The 27,665-nt window shown below is 44.0% G+C and overlaps 2 protein-coding genes across 2 annotated transcripts in view; one reads left to right on the top strand and one right to left on the bottom strand.

Annotated features, from left to right (window-relative positions):
• The first annotated feature begins 2,378 nt into the window (after positions 1–2,378).
• On the top strand, positions 2,379–8,019 carry Fabp1 (fatty acid binding protein 1). Its single transcript, XM_042690480.1, has 4 exons — positions 2,379–2,542; positions 3,936–4,108; positions 5,595–5,687; positions 7,928–8,019. The coding sequence occupies exons 1-4, from the start codon at positions 2,476–2,478 to the stop codon at positions 7,976–7,978; spliced, it is 384 nt and encodes a 127-aa protein (XP_042546414.1). The 5' UTR covers positions 2,379–2,475; the 3' UTR covers positions 7,979–8,019.
• A 3,243-nt stretch (positions 8,020–11,262) lies between these two features.
• Positions 11,263–27,665, bottom strand: part of Smyd1 (SET and MYND domain containing 1) — a 33,975-nt gene continuing 17,572 nt past the window's right edge. The window contains exons 5-9 of the mRNA XM_042690466.1: positions 22,767–22,956; positions 17,233–17,325; positions 15,324–15,487; positions 13,186–13,354; positions 11,263–11,466 (exon numbers count right to left, since the gene is read on the bottom strand). Of these exons, the coding sequence (XP_042546400.1) occupies positions 11,308–11,466; positions 13,186–13,354; positions 15,324–15,487; positions 17,233–17,325; positions 22,767–22,956 (775 nt within the window). The 3' untranslated portion in view covers positions 11,263–11,307. The remainder of the gene's footprint in view (positions 11,467–13,185; positions 13,355–15,323; positions 15,488–17,232; positions 17,326–22,766; positions 22,957–27,665) is intronic.

Here is a 27,665-nt window from a genome sequence, read left to right as displayed (position 1 = left end):
CAAATAAACACAAACCAGAGTCATGGACCTCCCTGCCATGCCAGCTAACTCTGTGATTGTGACCTTCAGAGAAGGAAGGCGTGAAGCAGAAAGGTAAACTCGAGATGGGTTTTGCAAGGCTAGCATCCCTGTTAGAACTTTAGGCAATGACAATCATTTTCCAAGCCCAAACTTACAGCTCATGAAAGCAAAGGGTAAGTACTGTTGAAGGCAGTCATTTCAGCCAAGACCTCAAACACCAAGACCTTGGAGCATGGTATCAGGAGCAACAGAGGTTCCTTACCCTGAGGAGTGAGGGACCTTAGAAACTTCTTAGGAAAATCTGTGCAACCACAGCTGTGGAGGATAGGGGAGTGGAAGCTTCAAAGCCCAGGCAGTAGAAAGGGAGAAATCAGGGGTAAAGACATGTGGGATGTGAAGACACTGGGTACCATCACCTCTGCTGAGAAGTATCGCGAGCCCTCTGGAATCACTTTGGTGCCATCTCTCCAATGGCAGTGCCAGCCAGGAGCTCCACAGGCCAAGTTCCCCACACTATCATCTCTAGTTCCTGCCTTCTAGGCAGGGATAAGGCAAAATCAGCAAATGCTGCCTTTATCTATCTATCTATCTATCTATCTATCTATCTATTTTGCTTTCTCTTTTTTTTGCTTTGTCCCTGGCAAGCAAAAATGTGCTTCTATTTCCACACACCTGGTTTAAACAGTTCACACCTGCTGTGCAGTATATACTGCTTTAGCATTTCAGAAGAGTTTTTTTTAATTCTTTAAGTAGTTATACAAAAAGGGTTTCAATTCAACATGTACATTCATGAGAACAGTACATCTTGATCTATGTCACCCCTTCCATTATTCTCCCCACCCCATCTATCCCAATGCCACTCAACCACTCAAGTTCCCTGGTTCCATTTTCACAAATGTACATTGACTGTTGTGACTGTATTCCTCCTTTCTCCGTACGTGTTAGTCCAATGCGCTCTCTTCCCATAGTTTAGCACGCTCCTTCCCCTCTCCACAGCTTAGCATGCTCCTTTCTCAAGTAGCTAGGATTACAGGCGTGAGCCGCTGGAGCCTGACACATGCTCCTTTCTTAGGCAACATTAGACCCACGTAGTAAAGGCAGTAAATAGTCAGATTCCAACCCCCTCTTCTTTGGAATGGCACTTCTCTGGGGCAGCTACCACCATAGAAGGCAACAAGTGTCCCATAGAGTGACCTTCAGGTCTTGGCAGCTGCAAGACCCTTCATCTACTACTTGGGCAGCAGCCATAAATCCTAGTCCGCAATGATGAAGCTCCTGGCCTTCACATCCACACCAGCGTCTCTGCCTCCTAGCCCCTTCTAGCCCCTCCTAGACCTCCTAGGTTATATAGGTCACTTCAGACAATAGCCGGCACTACTTCTCACTTCTCCCTTTTCTTTGTGCTTTGTACCTGGATGTCTGTGTAGTTTTCTGGCAAAGTCTAAAATACTCTAACAATACACCTGCTCTCCTCCCCTTAACCTCCCTCCCCGTAACAACGTATTCCAGCTTCTTGGCATTTATTTTGTTAACCTGTAAGTTAGTTGTTCAAATGAGTTACACACTTGAAGTACACCCCTGTGTATAGCATACTTCAAATTGTGTATATGTACAAACAGCTCTATATATGTTTCCATATACTTATAATTTATATCTAACTTCCACACACATGAGAAAAAAACATGAAAAAATTATATAACATAATAATTTTTCCTGGCCCATCCATTTCCTTGCAGAATATCATTCTTCACTTGAGAAGAATTTGAGGCACAGGTTGGCACTGGTTGGACTGCAGAATTATCTATAACCATTGAAGACAAATCCTCAGAAAAAAACAGTATTAGGAATTAGGGACAAGTGTGTAAAAGACTATGATAATAAGAATGGGAAAAAATCCTAAGGTTATGTAAATAAAGTAAGATTTTTCAGTTCAAAGGTATTTCCTCTGTTTATAATCCATGCACACTCACATATGTGTACATGCATGTGTGTATAATGTATGCATACACATATGCATGTGTGCCTTTCCCATGACACACAATGCACTGCATTTACATGTGTATACACAAACATATGTACAAATGCATGTGTGTGAATAGTTATGTACCCTGCATATATGTACACATACACATTATGTTTACAGCATGCATTCTGTACTTGGTCACACACTTATTCACTGCAGGTCCCCTCTGTCAAAGGCTACAGTGCTCTAGAGCTTTGTACTTGATTGACATTCACTAATGTTTGCTGAAATAAAGCAAACCTCTGCCATGCCTGTCTGTTTTTATCATTGACCATTGCTCTCAGGAGTTAATGTTTGAACCTAGCCATAAAGAAATCGACAGCCACTGACCTATGGCCAGTATTTGACTTGGAGGAAGCCCCCTATAAAACCACCAACAGTGGGCAGCTCGGCCAGCAGAGCCGTGAGTCAACAGTGAAGAAGAAGCCACCATGAACTTCACTGGAAAGTACCAACTGCAGAGTCAGGACAACTTTGAGCCCTTCATGAAGGCAATTGGTAAGTGCTGGCCTGGGAGCCAAGGCCAGGTCACAGCAGTGAAGATCTGTGCTACTAGTAGTCAAGGTCTAGTCAAGGTCTGACATTGAGATAGGAGGAGAGATGCACTGGAGGGTGTTTTACTGACTTTTGTAGTCTCTTACCACTTTTTGTGCTATTACTAGATAGACAGTGGAAATAACACTAAACTGGGGCTTGATGTGGAGTGAAGCCCAGTGTTGGCTGGCACTGTCTTGGGTCACTCTTGATACAAGAAAACATTGATTCAGGGCTAACCACATATTAAACACCAGGGAAGCAAATAATGACAAGTCATGTATCTAAGGTCAGGAGGAAAACAAACAAGCCAACTATCCCCTAAAAAGTACCAGGCACTGCATATGCAGCACCCACTTGATTCTTACCACACACTGAGCTGAGTTGTATGGTTTTCCTATTTTATACTTGAGGCAACTGAGCCTGAGAAAGGAGGGTTAAGTAGCCATGACCAAGGCCACCTGGTAGGAAGTGTTCATATTGTGATTGAAATTAGGCCCTGGCCCCTGTCAGTCCCACTTAACCTGAGCACAGGATGGTGGAGGGAAGGTGTAGAAGCTCAGGGGGGTGAAGGCTGAGCTTTGGAAGAGGCATCCACTGGGACCTGGGGGAAGGAAGTGTGCTTTAGAGGTAAGGAGCCTCATGAACAGAGAGTACAGCATGACATGGGAGGATGTCTAGAGGGAGAGGAGGAAGGGGAATAGCAAGGGACAGAATAGGAGGACAAGGAGGGCCAGCTGTGATCTTTAAGTCTTTTCTGTAGCCAAGTCACAACACTTCAATGTCTTGCATCTTTTAGGCTAGCAACAGGAGTTTCTGTTATCAATGCACAACACATGGCTTCCATGAACCTCCATTTACATGGAAGAAATAGATATGCTCTGCAACTGGAGAAGCTCTATGTCAGGATGAGGAAATTCCTGTACATCCTTCCTGACAGCCTTGCCTCCAGAAACACAGGCTTGCCTGGCCCGCTTTACTTGGTCCATGGTGTTTTGAACTAATTCCAACAGTTCCCCTCATTGCTTCTGAGTGACTTGATTTAGAAGACAAATGCTCTGGTCCCTCTAGGAATGCCCACACTCAAACAGCTAAACCATTAAAAGAGAAGGGAATAGAGAAAGCAGGTGAATGAGAACCAGGGAGCCCACAGAAGAAAGTTTCTGCAGCCAAAGGAGAACTCTTTTTATAAGTTATTTGGAAAGATAGAAGAAGTAGGCTAGACCACTGGCCACAGTCATTGGAGATAAAGCTCTTGCTCTTGGCAGGTCTCCAATGTCCATGGCCTCTGGAGATACATGCGGCCCTCCTCTGTTCCTACATAAACCCTCTGTAACCCTTGGCTGGTTTTCCTCAGGTCTGTCTGATGACCTCATCCAGAAGGGGAAGGACATCAAGAGCGTGTCAGAAATTGTGCAGAATGGGAAGCATTTCAAGCTCACCATCACCACAGGGTCCAAAGTGATCCAGAATGAGTTCACCCTGGGGGAGGAGTGTGAGCTGGAGTCCATGACTGGAGAGAAAATCAAGGTAGGAGTTGCTCTTATTTCACTACCTTCTGCTTCTAGAACTTTCCCTGACCCCAGGGCTTCCTGCTCAGGGTTCATATCTCACAATTCTCATCATGGATACCCCATCTTAAACTCACCTCTTGGATGAAAGAAACGAGAAAGCTTGAAGAGAAGCTTCTGGCTTTTTCCTGAGGAATGTTCCAGAATGCTATGACCCCCAAACTTGACCTCTCACATATACAGGATGTGAAGAAAACAGACACAGAGTAGGACTCCCAGGCCCAGTACTCCTAGCTTTCAGAGTCCATCAAGAGGGTCCAGCAATGAGGAAGAGTCCATGAAAACCCTTACCTGGACCAGACAGCTACACCTCCAAGGGGCTCTGGTTCCAATTAGACAATAAGATCTGGGCCATGTTTTCTGTGAGAGGCTGGCAAGTGCAGGAGACTCAAATGCTGTGGGGATACCCGACTCTGCCGGCCACTGTAGCTAATACCACCAAGCCATCATCTTCTCTGCTCCCCATACCAAGATAACCTCAAGCTCTGGGCTCAGCATATTTGCCAATTCCTCTTTTTTGATTATTCATTAACTCTGCTTCTCAAGATACATTACAAATCAAGATGAATTTCAAAAGGGGAATGAATTATCTAGAAGGTTGTTTTTATCATGATTCTTTTCCAATTGCCCATTTTGGAGGCAGTTTTAACCTTGACCAGTGTCTTCTGTATTAAGGGTTTGTTGGTTGTTTTTGAGCCCTAAGCTTACCTGGAATTTTCCATTCTCCTGTCTCAGAATGCCTAAATGCTAGGATTCCAGGCATGCATCATCATGTCCTGGCTGGGTTTCTGTTACCTTTCCTTCATTTCTAAGGACTGAAAAAAGAATCAGAATAGGAAATATTCATGTGCTGGAAAGAGCAATACACACTAAAGCAAACTATATGTCCTCTCGATGTACCTCTTTCCATTAGCTTAGAGAATTTGGGTTTGCTTTATTTAATTTTAGCTTGCTTTGAGGGTCATCATAGGTTCCCTATGCTCATTTTGAGATCATATACCACAAACTGAAATTCTCATGAGGAAAGTTCTTATGTTTTCTTCCTTTTTTTTTTTTTTTTTTGGTCAGTTGTAGGGCCTGAACTCTGGGCCTGGGTGCTGTCCCTTATCTCTTCAGCTCAAGGCTAGTGCTCTACCATTTGAGCAACAGTGCCACTTCTGGCTTTTTCTGCTTATGTGGTACTGAGGAATTGAACCCAGGGCATCATGCATGCAAGGCAAGCACTCTACCACTGAGCCACCTTCCCAGCCTGTTTTCTTCCATTCTTAAATGTACCTCACTTCCATTTAGAGCCAGAGAATTGGAGGGGAGGGGCCTATATGTAGAAGGGCAGAAGTGTTTTGGTGGTTGTGAACCAAGATCGTGTGGAAAAACCAAGCTCATTAGCAAGGGTCTAGCTCCCTCCCCAGACCTTTCTCACAAGCCTATCTCTCTATCTCCCACAGACAGTAGTTAATATGGAAGGTGACAATAAACTAGTGACAACCATCAAAAATGTCAAGTCTGTGACTGAACTCAACGGCGACACAATCACCAATGTAAGTTGGCACTCTGTGGAGCTTATAGTTTCCAGTACTTGAGGGGAGAGGAGAAGGGAGTGTTACACAGGAGCTGTACTCCCATTTTCCTTCCCTAACCCTCTTACTCTCCACATTTCCTGGCAATTTCTTCTAGTGCTTACTGAGAATCCACCATGTATCAGTTTAAATCTTCCCAACAACACAATTTTCTAAGTGGGGAAACTGAGGCACTGAACAGGTAGAATCAGCAGAGCAGGGCTACCAGCCACTACTTCCCCCCCCCCCCCAGAGGGAGCCACTCACATTGTAGACAATAGATTTGCATACTTATTACAACCTCACAGCGGTCTTCTCTAAACTCAACCACTGCAGCACATGAGGATGGTTTTTTCTTTCCTCACTTCGTCTTGAGGAAGAGGAACCTTTTCCTAATTCACCATATGAACTCACGGACGATCTGCCTGGTGTCACCTGGGTGACCTTCCACTACCATTTTCTGAGTCAGCCAGCCACACCAGCACCTTCTTCTCCCCTCCTTAACCTCTCTCCGTAATCTTTTTCTCAACAATACCCATATGGGGAATTGTTTTATGGTCAGAGGCATGGGGGGACTCTGCATGTCTTTTCCTGTCACTATTGAGTAGCCATAAGCCTCACACTCAGGCCAAAGTCCATTCAATCAGAGACGGCCACAGAAATCCATTCAGTCTGCAGAAACCTGCCTCCTATGGACACAGTGGCTCCTGGAGCAACTCCTCATCCCATTGATTCAGTTCTGGCTCACAAGGAGGGTTCTGTTTGCCCCCAAATTTGGCTCTTTTGTTGCTTTTCCTATTTTATGACATCATAAGTAACAACCATAGCCTGTGGCTGTGCCTTATACTACCTAATGAGCCACAGAAGCCCTTAACCTGACCTACAAGCCCAAGCTGCCTAATAAATGCCTCTGGCCACTGGTGTTTGTTTATTTGTTTTGTGTCAATGTTGGAGTTTGAACTGTCCCTTAGCTTTTTTGCTCAAGTCTAGTACTTTACCAGTGAGCCACAGCTACACTTTCAGCTTTTTGATGATTAACTGGAGAGAAGGGTCTCATGGACTTTCCTGCTTTGACTGGCTTCAAACCATGATTCTCAGACCTCAGCTTCTTGAGTAGGTAGGATTAGAGGTGTGAGCCACCAGAGCCCAGTTTCCACTAGCACTTAGAAGGAGACTCCAATTCATGGAAATTATATAGCAGCTATTGAGAAACACAGGCCTACTGTGCAGTCAACCTGCGCCTGGCAATTGGCCACATCCTGCTCCCAGTTTTGGGAGTGAATCTGCAGTGTTCTTTCCACAGTCATGCCCTGCTAGTTCTTCTTTGCCCCTCAAGAATATGCTTTAACGAGTCACAAGGTAGAACCCTGCTCAAGGAGGCTGTCACCACTGACTTCCTTCCACCAGGAAGAATGGGCGTCAACCATGAAACATGCAGTCTCCATCCCCACCCTGAACTTTACAACACAGGGAGCAGTAAGAATGAGTTGTCCTACACTGAGTCCTGGCCACCAGCTTTTAATGTACTCCACTTTGCCTAATTTTCCTGTCTTCTGAGAGGCAGTTGGGATCCAGGATTACATAGGTGGACTGATCCAAGGTCATCCCGCTGATACGTGGTAGAGCTAGGGCTCCACTCCTGCAATGAAGTGGTTGTAAAGCCAAAGAACTCTTTTCTTCACTCTGACAAGCTATGTCACAGCACCCAACTTGTTCCAGAGAACCAAAGGGATGGGGGAATCACCCCTCAACAGTTTACAACTGGTGGATCCAAATGTTTTTATATGCTTCATTCATAGCTATGGAAGATAAGCAACTTCCCTGTGTTCCAGGGAAGTTGCTTAGAATGTCCATGTACATTCTCTTGGGTGTTCAACAACATGTTCTGGACTTAGACCTCAGTGGAGTTTTGAGGAATGGTACTAGTATGGCATTATTGCTATTGCAACCACTGCTGCAGAAAAGAATGCAGTAAATGTAAGGACAATTTTCCCCATGAGAAAATGAAATGGCAAAAACATGGCATGGCATTAAAAACAAATTACCCACCCTTCCTCCAATCTTACAGAAAATGAGGATCTTTAAATTACTCCACATGTTAGCATATTTGGGTGTTATTAGGGTAGCTTAACTATTACTGTTTTGTCTTTTGTTTTTTTTTGTTTTTTTTTTAACAATTCAACATTAGCTGAAATATTCGTGATTGTTTTTCTGGCTTTCAGACCATGACATTGGGTGACATTGTCTTCAAGAGAGTCAGCAAGAGAATTTAGACAAAATGCGACACATCTTCTTTTACTGTGTAAAATTAATAAAGTAAGCTTTGTTTAAAAACTATTGCTTCTTCTTGATAGCTTCTCATTGATATTACTGTTGGTTTGAATGTGTGTATGCACAGCACCAACCCCAGGGCCTCATGCATTCTAAGCCAGTGTTCTACCACTGAGCTACCTCCTCAGCTCTGCTGTTGGTGTCAACTAACACTGACCACCTACAAACTTGGAATTATTATCCATGTCTTTCAACCTATCAAGTCAGGCCTGAAGAGTGAGTCTTACCCTGAATACAGACCTCAGATTGTCTACTCAGGTGTCCCTGACAGGAGCCCCAGGTATGCAAGATCTTTAGAAAGGCTCAACATGTTCTTTCTTGGTCAGTCACATGAGCAAGGAGCTAGAGCCGTGGATATTCAGGGCATGGGGTATAGGAATAGTGGGCAGAGAGATTTTAGGTAAGGAGTAAAAGAGGAAGCCAGTCTTCAGAGGTTAAAAAAAGAAAAGAAATGGAGCTGGGCACCAGTGGCTCATGCCTGTAATCCTAGCTACTCAGGAAGCTGAGATCTGAAGATCATGGTTCAAAGCCAGGCCAGACAAGAAAGTCTGTGAGACTCTTATCTCCAATTAACCACCAGAAAACTGGAAGTGGCTCTGTGGCTCAAGAGCCAAGAGCTAAGAGCTTAGGAACAGAGCTTGGGCCAGAATTCAAGCCCCACAATCAACAAAGAAAAAGAAAGAAAGAGAGAAATAAGGAGAGAAAGAAAGAAAGAAAGAGAAAGGAAGGAAGGAAGAAAGAAAGAGAAAGGAAGGAAGAAAGAGAGAACAGAAAGGAGGAAGAAAGAAAGCACAGAAGGGAGGAAGAGAGGGAGCTGGGTACCAGTGGCTCATGCCTATAATACTAGCTACTAGGCTGAGATCTGAGGATCACAATTTAAAGCAAGCCCCAGCAGAAAATTCCATGAGACTTTTTTTTTTGCGGGGGGGGGGGGGGGGGAAGGGGCGGCACCCATGGGGAGGGGTTATGTGGCTTGAATTCAGGGCCTGGGTGCTGTCCCTGAGCTTCTGCACTCAAGGCTAGCACTCCACTTCTGGTTTTCTTGTGGTTAGTTGGAGATAAAAGTTTCACAGACTTTCCTGCCAGGCCGGCTTTGAACCCCAATCCTCAGATCTCAGCCTTCTGAGTTGCTAGGATTACAGGTGTGAGCCACCAATGCCCAGCTCCATGAGACTCTGATCTTCAATAAACTACCAAAAAGCCAGAAGTGGTGCTATGACTCAAGTGGTAGAGAGCTAGCCTTCTGGTATCAGACAAGATTGAGTGTATTTAGGGTGGTATGGCCATAGAGTGCTAGCCTTCAGCAAGAAAAAATCTCAAGGACAGTGCCTAGACCCTAAATTCAAGCCCTAGAACAGGTACACTCTCTCTCTCTCTCTCTCTCTCTCTCTCTCTCTCTCTCTCTCTCTCTCTCTCCAAGAAAAATCAAATGAAACAATACTAGTAGAAAAAAAACAGTTAGCTATGAAGATTATGATCCAAGAGCCCTCAACATGTTCATTCACTGCATTTTCAAAAAGAAAGATGATGTCAAGAATCCAGACGGAGAAGGAATAATAATGGAACTAGTTCTCAAGGACATAGGAGAGCCAGGGATCCAGGGCAGAAACAGAGGTTAGATTTGGAGGGAAAAAGAACTGTTCCCCTCCCCCAGCCCCATTCTACTGGTCCAAGAGGGAAGGAAGGAGGGGAGAAAGAGCACAGGCCCAGAGCATCATTAATTGAAAACAACAAATATTAGTAAGCTGGGGAAATGACCGTGAACATGAGAGAAAGGTAAATGGGTAGGCAGAAAACAGGACAAATCAGGAAGAGGAGGGAGGTTTTGTATTTTGGAAGAAGAGTGATGGTATAAATGTGCCAGTTAGATCTCGTGAAGAATGCCTGTCTTTGAGCCTAAAGAATGGCCTGCTTGCAAGGACTTCATTTAGCGGCAGGATTCAAAGGGAGGAGTTGACATCTTAGGCAGAGATAAATATAGGGCTTGGTAGGATCACTTACTTGACTGTAGAATGTTAGGATGAGCTCTGGGATCCAAGGTAGCCCAAGATTGTATTGATGGTTTGGTGTCATCCTCAAGTATAGGACCTTGTACTGGGCTCCCCCAAAACACTGACAAGAAATTGGGTCCTAGAAAATACAAGGCCATCCTTGGGATTGGCTGATTCCCAAGACTTTCACATCTCCTATGCAAATCTGCATCCAGCAAGTGAAGATAGTTTGGTCACACTCCTGAGGAGATCCTAACCTGGGTGGGCAAGACTGTTCTTTCCAACTTTCCAATAAAACCTCAGGACACAGACAGAAAACAAAATTAAGGGACTCCCTGCTGCCAATGGAGGCAGCAATGAAGTCTACACTCGGTCTCAACCAAGAGCCAATTCTTCTGGGCCCATGTTCATCAGGTATGTGTGCTTCCATGTCTCAGCTTTGCCCTAAAAAGGCTTTTCAGTCATGCTAGGAATGAAAATCCTGGTAGGCCACTACAATCCTAGGCCATCAAACTCTCAGATTTTGTCCAAGTAGCCCCCACATGACAAGGAGCCACAAGGCTCAGGGATGAGAGTAAGGAAGGACATATTCGCTCTCTGTATGTTCTAGAATTATTTCTAAAATCTTATTTGCACTTTGAATTGGGGCCTCAGGTGGTTTGGACAAGGCCACCACCAATTCATGTAGCATCCTGAAAGAATTTCAAGTCTGAGTAGACAAGTCCACTCATACCCCATTAGCCAGAGCAAATGAGACATCACCCATCTTAGAGTATGATCTTACCTCTTCCAGAGCATGGGGAAAGAGTATGGCCCCACAGGCACCCACAGAGAGGAAAGCAGACACCTGAGTATCCAGGCACCTGCCACTCCCAGCTCAGATGTCCTTCTCTGTGTCACATACACTGTGTCACACCACACACACACACACACACACACACACACCTTGGCCTCCTTTATATCCCTCTTTCCATATAGTTTGTTGCATTTAATATTACACTGTGTTTTCATTGATTACATTTTGCCTTACCCCCACCCAACTATATTTGGAACTTCCTTATGAGATGCTCTGTCCTAGTACTCAATAAATATAGGAAACACTGGGCTGGGATGTAATAGAGCTAAGGTGAATTGAAATGCGTTGAATTCAAACAAAATGACAGTGGGAAATTCAGGGCAATATATCCCCAGAGACACAGGTTGAGCAGAACCCTAACTGCCCCCAGAATCTCAAGAGTCTCCAGCTCCCACAGCCTGATAGCCCCTCTCCCAGCAGGTTCTCATTGCTTCTTATGAAACAGAGCTGGTGCCGGCTCCTTGCTGGGCTCTGCCATGACCTGCATGGGCTGGTTGTTCAGGGCAGCCTCGCGCATCTTGTGGTACATGAATTCGTTCTGGCGGAACATGCGCAGCTCCATCTCTGTCTGCATCCGCATTCCCTGTGGGACACAGATATACCATAAGCAGTGTGACGTGGGCATGGTCCCTGATCTATCTTGCAGTAAATGACTCTCAGCCACTGAGATTCATCTCTGCTTCTTTTTTTTTTTCTTTTTTTTGCTTATGTGGTGCTGGGGAATTGAACCCAGGGCCTCATGCATTGCAAGGCAAGCACTCTACCACTGAGCCACCTTCCCAGCCCATCATCTCTGCTTCTTTAGAAAACACACACACACACACACACACAAGTGGCTTTATGTCTTAGCAGTGCATCCTTTTTTTGTTAGGGAGGAGTCAACTGGAAGGAAAGAGCAACTGGAGGGATTGTTTGGGGCAGAGAATGTTTATTCTCAGAAACTGTCGAGTGGGCACCTGGATTTGAACCTCAGATCCTGTTACTTATTGGTTCTGGGACCTCACGCCAATCATGTAATCACTTCAGTCTTGTTTTCCAAGGGTGAGATTCCTTTGTACCTTGCAGTGGGTTGGGGAAACTGTAGTGTACAGCACACAACAAATCATCTTTCCCCATATGTCCAGTCAACTATTAATCAAATACTGGACATTGTTAAGTAGCTGAGGATTCCACAGAAGTTAAGACTGCAAAGATCACTTTTGACAAGCTCAATCTATTGGATGTAAAGTTAGTCATCTCTGCCTTTCTGCCCCTACTTTGGCCTCCCATCCATTTTCAAAGGCTAGTGTATTATTTCCATTTTTTAGATGAAGAAACTGGAAATCTGAGGAGCAAAAGGACAGCAACACCTGAGTTCATACTAGATCTAAATGTAGCCACTCTTCAGTGTATGTTATGCTGACATCAGTCTGCTTTCCTTGGGCTATACCACCTGGGAAAGCCATGTCACTCTCAACCAACCAGCCCTTCAACACACAAAGGGAAACCATAGCTTGTAAGATCACACTACTTACAACTGAGTACCTGTGGCTCACATGTAAAAATGTAACTATTCAGGAGGCTGAGAGGTAAAGGATCATGTTTTGAAGCCAGCTTAGGCAGAAAAGTATGACAGATTCCACCTCCAAGATAACTAGCAAAAAAAGCTGGATTGGAGGTATGTCAAGTGGTAGAGTGCTAACTTAGAGTACAACGACTTGGCACCGAGTTCAATTCACTGAACCTCACTGCAATCCTTCAGGCTCATCCACTCAATATGGTAAATCACAAAACTAAACAATTTTACAAGCTATTTTTTCCATCCTGATTGTTTTCTGCTCTCTATTTGGTGAGTGGTTACTTTAATTTTTTATTATCCTTAAGTAGTTATACAAAGGGCTTTCCATTCATTCAATGTGTCAGTACATGAGTACAAAACACACTGATCAATCCTGAGTATCTGAGCCTATGATCACCAAATGGTTCCCAATACAGATGGCTAATGGAGCACATGAGCACACATGCACAGACGCACACACACACGTGCACACACATGCACACACACACACATTTTCTTAGTTCAGGCTTGGGGTCATGATGGATACAACAAACGTGGGGTTCAAACCTCAACTCTGTCATCAGCTCACGAGGTAGTTTTGGATAGATTATTTCCCTTCTCTGGGCCTCATGTTTGCATTTGTAAACAAGGGTTGTGGACCAATGTCTTTAAAGTTTCCTTTGGGTCTAGCTGGCAAGCTGAGAACTATGCTTAGCTCAGATACTCAGACAAGGCAGGGACATCCAGTCTCAGGTTGCTACTTGCCTCTAGGTCCTTGGTGATGGGGTGGGAGGGACCATGTGTCACCAGGAGAATGGCATAGGCTTTGCAGATCATCCCGTGTCCTACTTCGATGTTACCAGCATGCCAATTGGTCAGCCCTGCCCGCATGATGGCCATACCTAGCTGGGCATTGTTGTGGTGGTAGAGTTTCCTGTAGGGTCACAGCAAGTAGTCATCATGCTTCATTGCAACCATCCTTCTGTCTGCACATCATTTAACAACTCAAGTGCTTTCATAGACCAAGTCCATCTGCTCCTCCTGTGCTACTGCTGTGAGGCATCTTTCGCCTGTAGAGGGCGCTAAGGGGCAAACGACTGACGTATCCCACACAAGAAGACTGAGACCTTGGGCTCCAACCTAGACTACCAAGACAACTCCTCTTTGGAGAAGGGGCCCAGGATTGAATTCTGAGCTTGAGCTGACACCCTCTGAAGCACCTCAGCCCTCTTCTTAGGAGAGTGACATGAAGTTAAAGGACAGTATTGTAATTTCATGTATGCATTGGTAGGAAATGAGATCCTATATTAAAAGTAACCAGTGCAAGTGGGGTGCTGGTGGAGCATACCTGTAATCCTAGAAACTCAGGGGACTGAACTCTGAGGACTGAGGTTCAAAGCCAGCCTAGACAGAAACGATCATGAGGCTCTTATCTCCAATTAACCAGCAAAAAGTTGTAAGTAGAGGTGTGGCTCAAGTAGTAAAATGCCAGCCTTGGGAAGAAAAAGCTAAAAGAGAACATGAGGCCTAGTACCAACACAAAAAATAAATAAAATAAATCAAAAGCAGCAGTGCACTGGTGGCTCACACCTTTAATCTTAGCTACTCAGGAGACTGATATCTAAGGATTGTGGTTCAAAGCCAACTGGGGTAGGAAAGTCCATGAGACTCATTTCCCCACACCCACCCCCCCCCTCCCATCCTGGGGCTTGAACTCTGGACCTGGGCATCATCCCTGAGCTCCTTGTGCTCAAGGCTATCACTTTACCACTTGAGCCACAGCAACACTTCTGGCTTTATCTGTGATTGGTTGGAAATGAGAGTCTTTGTTGTTGTTTTTAATGTACTACGTGATTTCTTTTTTCTTTTGTGATTTCCCTCTATGGTTTATCCCCTGTTGTCACTGTATTTGATGTTGGTACCCTGGGTATTGTATATATGGTTATCTGAATTAGAGAAGGGAACAGGAACAAAATTTGTGAGACAAAGGACAAAGGGAGAACCAATGCAACAGCAATACGCACAAGACACTATGTTGGAAATGATCTGTACAACTTGGGAGGAGAATGGAGGGAGGGAAGGAGGGAGAAAAATGAGGGAGGGGTAACAAGTTTGACAAGAAATGTACTCACGGGCTGGGAAGGTGGCTCAGTAGTAGAGCGCTTGCCTTGCATGCATGAGGTCCTGGGTTCAATTCCTCAGCACCACATAAGCAGAAAAAAAAGCCAGAAGTGGGGCTGTGGCTCAAGTGGTAGAGCCCTAGCCTTGAGCTGAAGAGCTGAAGGACAGTGCCCAGACCCAAAGTTCAGGCCCCACGACCGGACCCAAAAAAAATAAAATAAAATAAAAATAAAAATGAAAATAAATTTTAAAAAAGAGTCTTCTGGACTTTCTCAGCCTTCTGAATAGCTAGAATTACAGGCGTGAGCCACTGGTGGCTGGCTCTTGAGATTCTTATTTCTAGAACACTGAAAGAGAAGCTGTGGCTCAACGTGGTATGGCACTAGCTTTGAGCAAAAGAACTCAGGGACAGTACCCAGGCCCCAATTTTTTTTAAAAAAAAGTAGAAGAAGCCACTTAAATGACACATGACCAGGTATGACAAGCAGGCTTCATCTGGATTATCCATTCTAACTGAACTATTCATTCTAACTGTTGGGTCACTACTTGTTGAAGCAACACAATAAAGAGGTTCAGTTAAAAAGAGAACCATGGGCATAACTGATTACTGTGATGCATGCTGTAGGTGCAGCGGGAAAGGTAGCAACGTGTATGTGTATGTGTGTGTGCGTGTGTGTACACACACGCACACACACACATACGTGCACAAGTGCCATCCATTTGCCATCCCTGGAATATACATGCTTCCAGGAGACTGTGTGAGACCCCGGCTTATCACCTACATGTAGCCATCCACCATCCTCTTGGCATAGTGTGCAGCCTCCTCAAAGGCCTGCAGGTAGGAGAGCACCTCTGACACGATGCTCAGCATCCTCAGTGTGTAGAGGTTGGTGTCCGCGAACACTGGCTCCTGCCTCTCCAGGCATTCCCGGCACAGCTTCACAACCTGGAGTGAGAAAGGCCCTGTCCATCACCACTGCACCAGACCACATGCTTACTTCACAGATGATGTGTCAGGACAACACTGGACACTTGCTCTTTTTTTGTTTTGTTTTGTTTTGTTTTTTGGTACTGAGGATTAACCCCAGGATGTTGTACTTGTAAGGCAAATGCTTTTACTACTGAGCTACATCCCAGCCCTTGGACACTCACTCTACTCACTTTTTGAAGTGTGGGGATATTGATGAGAGAGATGGGAAAGCCAGGCTTGTGATTTGCACAGCTAAACGGGATGGGAAGGGAAATGATGGAATAGAGGATGATTCAGCAGAGATAGAAGCTTTCAAAGTCACAGAGAGCAGAGAGCTATAAAAACTATATCTGTATATATGTGTGTGTAAATAGCTACACACATATACTTATGTACATATACATAAATATGCAAATAGATACACAATGCAAATATATTGCTATGATTTGGTTAAGTGTCCCCCAAAGGCCCATGTGTTAAAGGCTTGGTTGCTTGCCAATGGTGATATTATAAGGTGGAAATGAAGAGGAGAGAAGAGGGGGAAGAGGCCTATGGATGTACACTGAATAGTGTAACTCCTCTAATTCTACCCTTGACATCAACTAACCATATTATAATCATACTTCATTCATGTGACTGTCACTTAACCTTAAAGAACTGTTAGGAAGCAAGTAGTATGTCCTGGGCTGGTCACTTCAGGAAAGGGTCATACATGTGCAATGAATGAGTTAGTAAAAGAACAAAGAGAAGGGAAAAGCAAATGAAAGTGAAGAAAAAACAACCTTGTATATTGCCATGCCCTATGGCATCTGCTCTTGGGGCGGGGGGTGGGGGATGTGGAGAGAGAACTGATTGATGGTCCCTGTGTTCTACTGTAGACTGGATGAGTCCGACCTTGCAAGTGTTAGACACAGAAATTAACTTCCAACAAGCTGCCCAGGTTCATTCAAAGCAACATCTCTGCAAGCTCGTGTTTGGGCTTCAATTTTGACTGCACACTGAAATCACCTGAGAGCTTTTTTTGGGGAGGGGGAGGGGATCCGGTGGTGGGGCCTGAACTCTGGGTTCTTCAGCTCAAGGCTAGTGTTCTACCACTTGAGCCACAGCGCCACTTCCGGCTTTTTTCTTTTTGCTTATGTGGTGCTGAGAAATCGAACCCAGGGCCTCAGTCATGCAAGGCAAGCGCTCTACCACTGAGCCACCTTCCCAGCCCTCACCTGAGAGCTTTAAATCTAGAGGCCTCTCTAAGAAATTCTGTTAAAGTTGTCCTGAGTAAGGATCTAATAATGAGGAGTTCTCAAAGGTGATTATAGAGTGCATCCAGAGCCCAAGTTAAATGCCCAGTTGATAGAAATGGGAAATTGTATTTGTATGGAAATCCAGTTATGGGAAAGCGAGCAACCCACTCTCAGTGTATCCCACTGTCATGGCCATCCCTCAATCTCCAATGCCACCTGAGCTGTCACAAATCCCTCAGGCATACTGGCCAGGCTGCCTTTGCTCCCCTCAGACCAAGTTTCAGTGGGTTGACCTGTCACTGAAAACACAGTTCTCACAGGTACTGAAGGTTCAAGGGCATAAAGAGTCATGTTCTCATAAGGGACATTTTCCAGCAAAATAACCTTCTCAGTAACATCCCTATCATCACCCTCAAATCCTCACTTACTAGAGAGCCTATCTATCCTCACCCACGTCTTTCACATTCCCTATAGTCTTCTTACCTCGTGATACAAACCCTCGGAACGAGCCTTGTCTATTTTTTCCAGTGTGTCCTTTGAGAATTGTACCATCTCCTTCACCACTTCCGGAGAGGGCTAAAAAAGAAAGAGACATTGAGTTAGAGACTTCTTGATGGAGAAACTCATTCTGTCTCTGAATAGCTATTGAGTTAGTTACTAACTCAAGATCAATGTCTTTCTCATTCTGAATACCTCAATTCAAGTGTGCTAAAGACCTCAGTATTTTTCTAGCTGCCTCTGCATACTTGTAACACATAGTGTGTTTTCTAGATCACATCCTAGAACATTGTTACTAGTCAGTCAATCCCAGTCTGGGCTCACAGCTGGGTTTTTGGACCCAAGCACTAATTTTTTTTCTTTCTTTCTTTTTTTTTTTTTTTGCTAGTCCTGGGGCTTGAACTCGGGGCCTAGGCACTGTCACTGAGCACTCTCCACTTGAGCCACAGCATTATTTCTGGCCTTTTCTGTTTATGTGGTATTGGGGAATCAGGGCCTCATGCATGCTAGGCAAGCACTCTACCACTAAGCCATATTCCCAGCCCCCAAGCACTAAAATTAACATTGATCCCTATTGTTTTCTCTGACATTTTAGATTCCAGATGTGTTACCTGAAATATATATTATTCTATCTCTTTGCTTCAAGTTAACCACACAAACTGAAAACACACTCCTGTGTTTTTTTGTCTTTAATACAGCTATTAAATACTAGCAAGCATAGAATAAAGCACAAAGCTTGAAGATTTGATCCAAAAATCACAGTCCAGTTTGCCCTTGAAGCTCAACAGAGATCGCTCTTAGTATTACGCTCATTCAATCTCTTCTGAGTGTCTTAGTATCCATCTATTTGTTTTGACCAGAAGAATATCATAAGAAATTTTGCCAGCTGTATCTGAAATCTAAACTTATTTGGCTTACTGCTGAGCCTAAGCAGCCTCAAGGTCCCACGTAAAACCTATCAAAATAGGTTTTTTGTGTTTTAAACAAGGAAGTACCATTATTAAGAAGCCAGTTCCCCTTAAAGTCATCATAATTTTGAAGAAAAATGCAAAATTTATCAAAGCTCAAAGAAGGAAGAGGGAAAAAAGGGGAGAAGCCAGATTAGAAGGGGTAAAGCCCTTGGAGAAGAAGAGGGTGGAGGAAAACAGATGTCAGTTCCTCAACCTTGAAAATCTGACAAATTTCTATCGTAAAAACCATCCAGGGGTACAATTGAGAAAATATATATTTATACAACATATATATGTACAAAACGCACATATAAACATATATAATATATTATTGTTATTTTCACATTTAAAATGTATTTAGTTTAATAGTGGCTTACGCCTGTAGTCCTAGCTACTCAGGAGGCTGAACTCTGAGGATCATGATTCCAAGCCAGTTAAGTCCATGAAACTTTTATTTCCAATTAACCATCAAAAAGCCAGAAGTGGATTTGTGGCTCAAGTGGTAGAATGCCAGCCTTAAAAGAAAAAGCTAAAGGACAGCACCTAGGAACTGAGTTCAAACCCCAGTACAGGCACAGGCACACACACACACACACACACACACACACACACACACACACACACACACACAACAACAACAACTTGGTTTACATCTCTCTGTAGGTTTACAGAGACTGTTGTACATGCCTGCATGTCAACATCCATTTCCTAGATATGGAACCTCAATCTCCGGGAAAAAATGATGTTCCTATAAGAAATGTACTGATCCTTGGGTCTCAACTACTCTGCCCTTTACCAGGGAGGTATGACTCTCAATTTCTCTACCCCTTGCATTGATGACCCACTGGTTACAATTTCCTTCTTACTTTTGTCTACATGAAGACCAATCATGCTTGCACATCCATAGCCATGCATGGGTCTATATGTGTATAAATAAGTCCTTTGTAATTTCTGTAAGGGGAATTGTACACTGTGTTACAGGTGAAAGTTCATCCCCCTGAAATTTATTTGAAGTCCTAACACCTAGTCCCTCAGAATGTGGCCTTATTTAGAAACAGGATCATTGGTAGACGTAATTAGTTAAGCTGAGATCATACTGGAAAAAAAAAGTAGGGTCTGTCCTAGTCCAATATGACTAGTGACCTTATAAAATGAATATCAGGCTGCGAAGTTGGCTCTGTAGTAGAGCGCTTGCCTTGCATCCATGAGGCCCTGGGTTCAATTCCTCAGCACCACATAAGCAGAAAAAACCGGAAGTGGTGCTGTGGCTCAAGTTGTAGAGCACTAGCCTTCAGCTGAAATTCTGAGGGACAACGCCCAGGCCCAGAGTTTAGGTACCATGACCGACCAAAAAATAAATAAATAAATAATAAAATGACTGTCATGTGAAGAGAAGACAAGCATAAATGAAAATGATGTGCAGATCATCAAGAAAAGACAGCCACCTACAAGCTCAGGAGAAAGATCCTTCCTCTCAGCCCTCAAAAGGCAACACTCTATCAACAGTTTGTGGACCAAAGTTTCAGAACTATAAGACAACTTGATGTGTCTTACCACTCACTTTTTGGTACTTTGTCATAGCAGCTCCAGAAAACGAATACACATGGTATTGTTTAGCTCCTTAATTCTTTTCCCTTAGAAGAGTTCATTCCAAGCAGGGTACTGGTGGCTCACTCCAATTATCTTAGCTATTCAGTAGGCCGAGATCTGATTATTGTTCAATTAGCCCATACAGAAAAGTCTGTGAAACTCTTATCACCAGTTTACCAAAAAGCCAGAAATGGAAGAGTAACTCAAGTGGTTGAGTACCAGTCTTGAGCTAAAAAGCCAAGTGAGAGCTCAAAGCCCTAAGCTCAAGTCCCAGTATCAGTATAAAAGAAGAAGAAATAAAGCTCAGCTCATATCACTGTATAAACATCTAAGATATTTTTTTTGGTGGTCCGGTCGTGGGGCCTGAACTCTGGGCCTGGACGCTGTCCCTCAGCTCTTCAGCTCAAGGCTAGCGCTCTACCAATTGAACCACAGCGCCACTTCCGGCTTTTTTCTTTTTTGCTTATGTGGTACTGAGGAATTGAACCTAGGGCCTCAGGCATGCAAGGTAAGCACTCTACCACTGAGCCACCTTCCCAGCCCAACATCTAAGATATTTATTTACTTTGTTGCCAGACTGGGATTTGAACTAGGTATCTGAAGCTTTTGCTTATTGGCTAGTGCTCTACCCTCTGAGCCATGCCTCCAACCATTTTTATAATTTATTTAATGACTTTTGCTTGTTTATGTGGTACTGAGGAATTGAACCCAGGGTCTCACGCATGCTAGGCAAGCACTCTACCACTAAGCCACATTCCCAGCCCAACATACTTACTTTAATGGTTACAGGATATTCCTTGCATTTAAATATTTCTCTATTTTTATTTGTGGTTATCTGGGTTTTGATATTTTAGTGTGTGTGTGTGTGTGTGTGTGTGTGTGTGTGTGTGTGTGTGTGTGTGTGTGTTCTTATGAACATTTATGCAGGATAAATTCTTAAAACTGAAACTTTTTGAGTAAAGAGTAAAAACTAGTATAAAAATCAGTGGTCCAGGCTGGGAATGTGACTTAGAAGTAGAGTGCTTGCCTAGCATGCAGGAAGCCCTAAATTCAATTCCTCAGTACCACATAAACAGAAAAGGCTGGAAGTGGTACTGTAGCTCAAGTGGTAGAGTGCTAGCCTTAAGCAAAAGACGCTCAGGGACAGTGCCCTGGCCCCAAGTTGAGCCCCAGGACTGGCCAAAAAAAAAAAAATCAGTGATCCAATGTCTAGAAGAGCCTGGAGGTGAGAGAGCTGAGTTCTGTGGGGACATGTTTTCTGGATCATAGCACTGATACCACCGAGTAATGAAGTGTTTCACAGGAGTACTACCACCAGTCTCAAGGAGTCCAGGTAGAGCCTCTGCTCTTACTAGAAGCAAGTTTCTGCTCCCACATGGGAGTTTAGAAGCATATTTAGGTGTTTGTATACTAGCAGACTGCTAGTTATACAGAAACACCCAGTTACACTCCCCTTAGGGTCTGCCTCCTCTTTAAGCACCTCTGTGTGATTCCTCAGACCTGTTCAGAGGCTGTGAACAAAGCCCACCTGGCAGGTCTCAGACATGGTACACAACCAGCACTGCAGCCTCTGAGTAGTAGGGCTACAGTTAAGGCTGCAGACCTCCCTGTCCAGCCATGATGTTGTATGTGTTGGCACTTTAGCCCCAACCGTTCTTGGGTCTATTTGGCTGAGTTCTGGTGCCCAGATCCTCCTCAGGCAGCAACACTGAGATGGCTTCACAGGGGAAGAAGGGAGTCTTGAAGACACTTCTCTACATACTGATTTACCTTTCAGTTCTTTCTCACCCTAGCCCTTCCTCTTTGACTGCCTTCCAACCACACATCAAAAACTTCCAATACCTTTGGATAGGGTTTCCTTAACCATGAGTCACACCCAACCCTAGTGCTTACCTGTCCTCTGCTCCCTGCCTGTTCCAGGAGGAGATGGCCCAGTTTTGGATTCTTGTTTGTATTGGTATATAAGTGACTCAAGACTTCACTGTCATTTTGGTGTGTGGCTTTAACCAGCTACTTATTATATGGCAACTCCACTGAGCTCCTCCCCTTCCTGCCCCGTTGAGACTGCTCCATCTCCATGAAACTAGATCCCTAGTTCCATCTCTGTGATAACCAGATATCAACTCCCTTCTCCCTCTCTAATACTGAGAATTGAACTGGGGCCTTGAGCATGCTAAGTAAGCACTCTTCAACTTTAGCTATGTCTCCAGCCCCAGATAACAAACTTCTTTGCCCACTGGTTCTCAATAACTGGACACATTACTTAATCAGTGTAAGGCAAGGGCCAGATCCAAAACTTATTTGGGTCTGGGTCTGGGTGCTATCCCTCAGCTCAAGGCTCAAGGCTAGTGCTCTACCACTTGAGCCACAGTGCCACTTCTGGCTTTTTCTGCTTATGTGGTGCTGAGGAATCGAACTCAGGGCCTCATGCATGCAAGGCAAGCGCTCTACCACTGAGCCACCTTCCCAGCCCCTGTGTGCTGATCTTAAACTAAGCTTAAACTCAGGGCCTGGCTGCTGTCCCTGAGCTTTTATGCTCAAGGCAAGTGCTTTACCACTTGAGCCACAGCTTCATATTGGACTTTTGGTGAATTATTGGAGATGAGAGTTTTGCTCAGGCTGGCTTCAAACCACAGTCCTCACATCTCAGCCTCCTGAATAGCTGGGATTTCAGGTATGAGCTACTGGTTCATTTCATATATCCCTTTATATATCTCATTTTGTTTCATCCTTATAACACCATGTAGTGGGGCCCCATTCTCATTTCAAGGATGAGAAGACTGGGTGATTCTTTACATTTAAGCTCTTAGCCAGAGTAGTACCAGGACACAAGCCAGGATCCATCTAATACCCTGCTCTGTGCACCATCCCATGCCACCTCCCCAAAGGCTATAGGCTTATTGCTTAGCTTTGGAATCCACCCTTTGGTGGCTCCTGAAGAAGACAGCCATAAACATCTGGCAGCAGAGAGGCATGTACCTTGGGGTCTTCCTTCACCCCCAGGAAGAGGTCATCCTTCAGCCCTTTCTGGCAGTGCTCACATGTGCAGTCAAAGTAGTATTGCTTCTTCAGCTGCTTCTTTCGCTCCTCACTGACATTGAGGAAGTCGACGTAGGACACCGTCAGCTCCTCTCCTTCAGAGATCTTGCCCAGGGCCCGGAGTTCAATTCTAGAGCAGGGCAAAGGGAGTCAGTGGTATCCAGGCGTAGCAGCACAGGATTTGTGCTTTGCATGGCTTCCAGGAGTCAAGTCTCAAATACAACAATGTTTCCTGACACTCTGAGAAAACTGTCATTCTCTCTAAATAGGGGAAATGTGACCTAAAGTACAGCTCTCTGAATAATTCCACTCTACTCATTGTAACAGTTAAGTCTGCTCCATTCTGTGAGGTTGTATGGTTTGTTTGCTTGTTTGTTTCTGGAATCAACTCTAATAGAATCTCAGTAGAGGGCTAGGCTTGTTTACAAAGCTATACACAGCTTCCATGTGCCTACAATTATCCAGGTACCCTTAACTATTGATTATGTGTAACAAGGGAAGGGAGAAATAATAACATGAAATTTTCAAGCAAGAAAAGATCTATAATTTATTTATGGTTAGGAGGCTACTCCCTCAGAAACACACATTTAGTTACCCATATCTTGGCTCATTATATACCTAACTTTGAGCCCCTCACACTTTATAGTTCAGCCTAATTTCATGCCTATATCATGTCAGGGAACACTGGAGATCACTGAAGGCATTTGTGCTTATTAGGAGAAATGGTTTAATGGTTGAAGGTGGTTAGCAACAGTATATGGCATTTTAATTGTCTTCTAATCTAGATCTGACCCCACAATTACCCATGACACTACTCTGGTTACCATGGAATAATACAGAATGTGACACAGATAAAAACCTTCTGAAAGAACTGATATTTCCTCAAGCCAAACAGGTGGAGGCCAGACCAGACTCCTTTGGCCATGTACCTCCTACCACAAGGCCAGACAACTAAGGAAAAGGTGTGGCAAGGCCTGCAAGCTGGGTCCTATGCTGTGCTTCTAAATCCCCCTGGGAACCTGGGTTCCACTGCTTAGTGGGAAAGCAACTTCTAGAGAGCAAGTAGTAGGATAGAGAGACAGGACCACATCTGACAAAGATCGTTATGAAAGACAGGGCAAACACTCCGCCCAGAGTCCCAAAAGTAGCCCCTTCCATGTCTTTTGAGATGAAAACTAAGGGAGGCATCTGACCACTTATGACTACAATCTTTTTCTCTCAGCCAGGTGCACACCTGTAATCTAGGCACTTGAGAGACTGAGGCAAGAGGGTCCCAAGTTCAAAACCAGCCCAGGCTACATAGTAAGTCTTTGTCTCAAAATAAAAACTAAATAATTTTTTTTAACTTTCCTCAAAGTCAAATATAATGACATGTCCAATAAATGAGGTAAATAAATATGTATCAAAACAACTAATAGGGAGCCTGGAAAATCTAAATGCTTGCTTACTTTTTGTTTCTTTTTAATTCTTTTTAATTTTAGTACTATACTTGGAACTCAGATCTTTGCAGTTGCTAGGCAGGTATTTAACCGCTTGAACCATGTCCCAGGTTCCTTTTCCTTCTTTCCTTTCTTTCCCAGCCCCAATTTTGCCAGGAGCTGTCGTTAGTAAAGAGATGAAAGACACATGGGAGAGGAAGGCAGGCTGATTGCCACATTGCAGCTACTCTCAATATTTCCAAGCCCCAGACTCATGTCACACACAGGGACACTGATACCAGAGATGTAAGCAACTTCCCTGAAGGTCTCACAGCACTTGGACAACAGAGACAGAATGAGAAGATAAGTACCATTCATGCTTCCACAAGTCACACCAGCCTCTCCTGATGGTTTTCAGCTGTTTCCTCTCTGTGATACACGCATGGAAAAAGAAATGCATCCAACCCCCTACCTTTTAGGAACCCGTTACTGTCCTAAATAATTCTATGTGAGCTTCTCTGGGGCAAGTGTAGAGGGTGCATGGCTGGAGTTTTGCAGATTATTGAAGTGATATTACAGAGTTTTCAAAACCAAATTAACTTGATATCATTTGACTATGACAAATACATGCCACTTTACATTAGAGATGCTCCTTGTCATACAGAGGGTATATTCCACAATTACAACAAATATAATATGTTGACATATAATTGGTTGAAAATGTATTTAATATAGCTAACCTGTCAAACATCATAGCTGAGGACTGGGAATGTTGCTTAGTGTAATAGTGCTTGCCTTGCATGCATGAAGTCCTGGGTTCAATTTCTCAGTACTACATAAACATAAAAAGCCAGAAGTGACACTATGGCTCAAGTGGTAGAGTGCTAGCTTTGAGCAAAAGAATCTCAAGTACAGCACCCAGGCCCTGAGTTCAAGCCCCAGAACTGGCAAAACAAGGACAAAAACAAATATCGTAGATGAACCTACCTGCCTTAAATGCATTCATTTAATTAATTGGACAAAAACTATCTAACACAAAGCTTATTTTATAATAAAATACTATACATGGACTCATACAACTTATTGAATACTATACTGGAAGTGAAATGCAGAATGTGTGCATGAGTATAACTTTATCATAAAGTTAAAAAAGTTAAGTCAAACTATCTTAAATTAGGAACCACCTTACTTGATAAGAGCTGACAGACAAATTGTGATTAAAATAAAAGCTATAACAGTCAGGAGATGAAAGTTCTAGCATTAAGCCCTTCCTCCAATCAGCTTCTGTGGCTAATCATTCCCCCACACTGGGCCTAGAGCCCTTCCACTTCCAACACTTCAATTCCACAATTCTGCTAATTGAGCACAAGTAGGTGACTAAGTGTTGCTTGCAGAGATCAGGAAGCCACAGGGGTATAAAACTAGAAAGGTCCCTAAAGATGCTGACCTCTTGACCTTCCCTTTACAAACATGGAACCCAAGCTCAGGAGACAATGAGACTCATCCAAGCAGATAGTGCTTGCTAACACAGATGATTCAATCACTCCCACACCTCATTCCAAAGCCATGCACTATTTTATCCTTAAGCTAAAGACCTGCCTGAGCAAATGACCCATCAGTGGACCACATGATTAGTAAGAAAAGGAAAAAGTACTACAGGTACTAGTGGCTCATGCCTGTAATCCTGTCTACTCAGGCTAAGATCTGAGGATCACTGTTGTAAGGCAGAAAAGTTTGTGAGAACCTTATGTCCAGTTAACCAGCAAAAAGCCAGAAGTGGAGTGTGGCTTAAGAGCAATAGCCTTGAGTGAAATCAAATGAGAAGACAATGCCCTGAGTTCAAGCCCCACTTCCAGCACATGCACACATGCACATGCATACCCACACGCACGCACACGCAACCACACACACACACACAAAACACACACACACACAAAAGTAAAATGTCACCTAAATGCAAATTCCAAAAACAGTAAGCAAAATACTATGAATACCTATTTACCAAAATATCATGGTTATGAGTGCTCTTCTCAGAGCGCTGTCTAGGTAAGAAGTTGAAGTTTTAAACATAGTCCTTTAGTAGGTCAATAGCATCAATAGTCCTCAGTTCATGGTAAGCAGTGTTCAGGGGTATAATAGATCTTTGCTAAGGTGGTCTAGACTAGAGAATTCATGCTTCAAGGCTGGGGAAGTGAGAAACATGAGTAAGGAAAGAGAGAGAAAGGAAGCATAAGAAAACAAAGGCAAGGCAGGCAGTGGTGGGTGGGTGAGAAGTCAATGGTTAATTTCAATGCATTAAAAATGTGCCATCACTCAATGAAGACCAGACACTGGAGTGCAGGACATTACAGATGGGTGGCAGACAGGGATACTTGGGAAGGGGTGGTCCCAGCAAACCAGGCAAGTGAGGGAGATGGGTCAGAGGGACAGGGATGCTGGAAAGGACTGACCCACCTCATCTGGGTGTGAAACATGGATTTCACTGCCTCATGACTGAAAGACAAAACAGACATCCGAATGCAAGTCAATTCCATTGGCTGATCTGGTGCACAACATTGTGGGTCATACTACCAAGGCCTTGGCCATCCTGGTAATTATCCCAGCCCCTCCTAGCAAGGCTCATGCAGCAGAATGCAACCTGGTATATAGAGGAATCACACTGGATTTGGAATGCAAAGTGCTAGATTCAAAGGTTCTCAGTGTAGAACAAATCACTTCCCTTCCATGGGCCTCAGTGCCTCACCTGTTAGAAGGTAATGAAACTGTCAAACTGGGTGTTTGTGGCTTATGCCTATAGTCTTAGCTACTCAGGAGGCTGAGACCTAAGGATCACAGTTCTAAGCTAGTCCAGGCATAAAAGCCTGTGAGACTCTTACCTCCAATTAGCCAGCAAAAAGCAAGACATGGAGCTGTGGCTCAAGTGTTTGAATGCTAGCCTTGAGCAAAAAAGCAAAGGGAAAAGGCGCAAGGTCTGAGTTCAAACCCAAGCACTGGCATAAAAGTGAGAGGGGGGGGAGGGAGCAGCTGTGAAGAAACAATGTATAGTGCAGAAAGTGCAGCATTGTTCTTGTCCCATTGACAGGCATCATGGATATTCAGGTATCATGGCCTCTTTGGAATAAGTATCTTGGGGAGAGTTTTCATTGTATATGGAGACTGGTGAGGGACAGGTAGCATGTAAAAATTGTTGGAGTTAGAATTGGGCCCCCAATACCATGTCCAGGGTTCTTTCCACTATGCCAGGCAGCTAGGCAATGACTGTAAAAACTGCTTCTCTTGTACAAAAGCCAAGAATCTCAGATATACACGGCTGCTCAAGATTAGTAAATGCAAAGAAGCCAAAGCACACACCAAACATGACCTGAAGAAAGGTCAATGGCTACACATAGTGACAAGAAGAGCCTGGGTCACTGTCACTTAG

This window comes from Dipodomys spectabilis, unplaced genomic scaffold, assembly GCF_019054845.1.
Source record: "Dipodomys spectabilis isolate Male_0828 unplaced genomic scaffold, ASM1905484v1 ptg000137l, whole genome shotgun sequence".
Taxonomy (NCBI): domain Eukaryota; kingdom Metazoa; phylum Chordata; class Mammalia; order Rodentia; family Heteromyidae; genus Dipodomys; species Dipodomys spectabilis.
The sequence above is the reverse complement of the archived record's forward strand: the minus strand, read 5'-3'. Positions and strand labels throughout refer to the sequence as shown.

Excerpts from the sequence above, each read along its gene's own strand:
- Fabp1 (XM_042690480.1), top strand. The coding sequence starts at position 2,476 with ATGAACTTCACTGGAAAGTACCAACTGCAGAGTCAGGACAACTTTGAG. Across the intron at positions 2,543-3,935 it reads GCCCTTCATGAAGGCAATTG|GTCTGTCTGATGACCTCATC; the intron begins GTAAGTGCTGGC and ends GGTTTTCCTCAG. Across the intron at positions 5,688-7,927 it reads ACGGCGACACAATCACCAAT|ACCATGACATTGGGTGACAT; the intron begins GTAAGTTGGCAC and ends TCTGGCTTTCAG.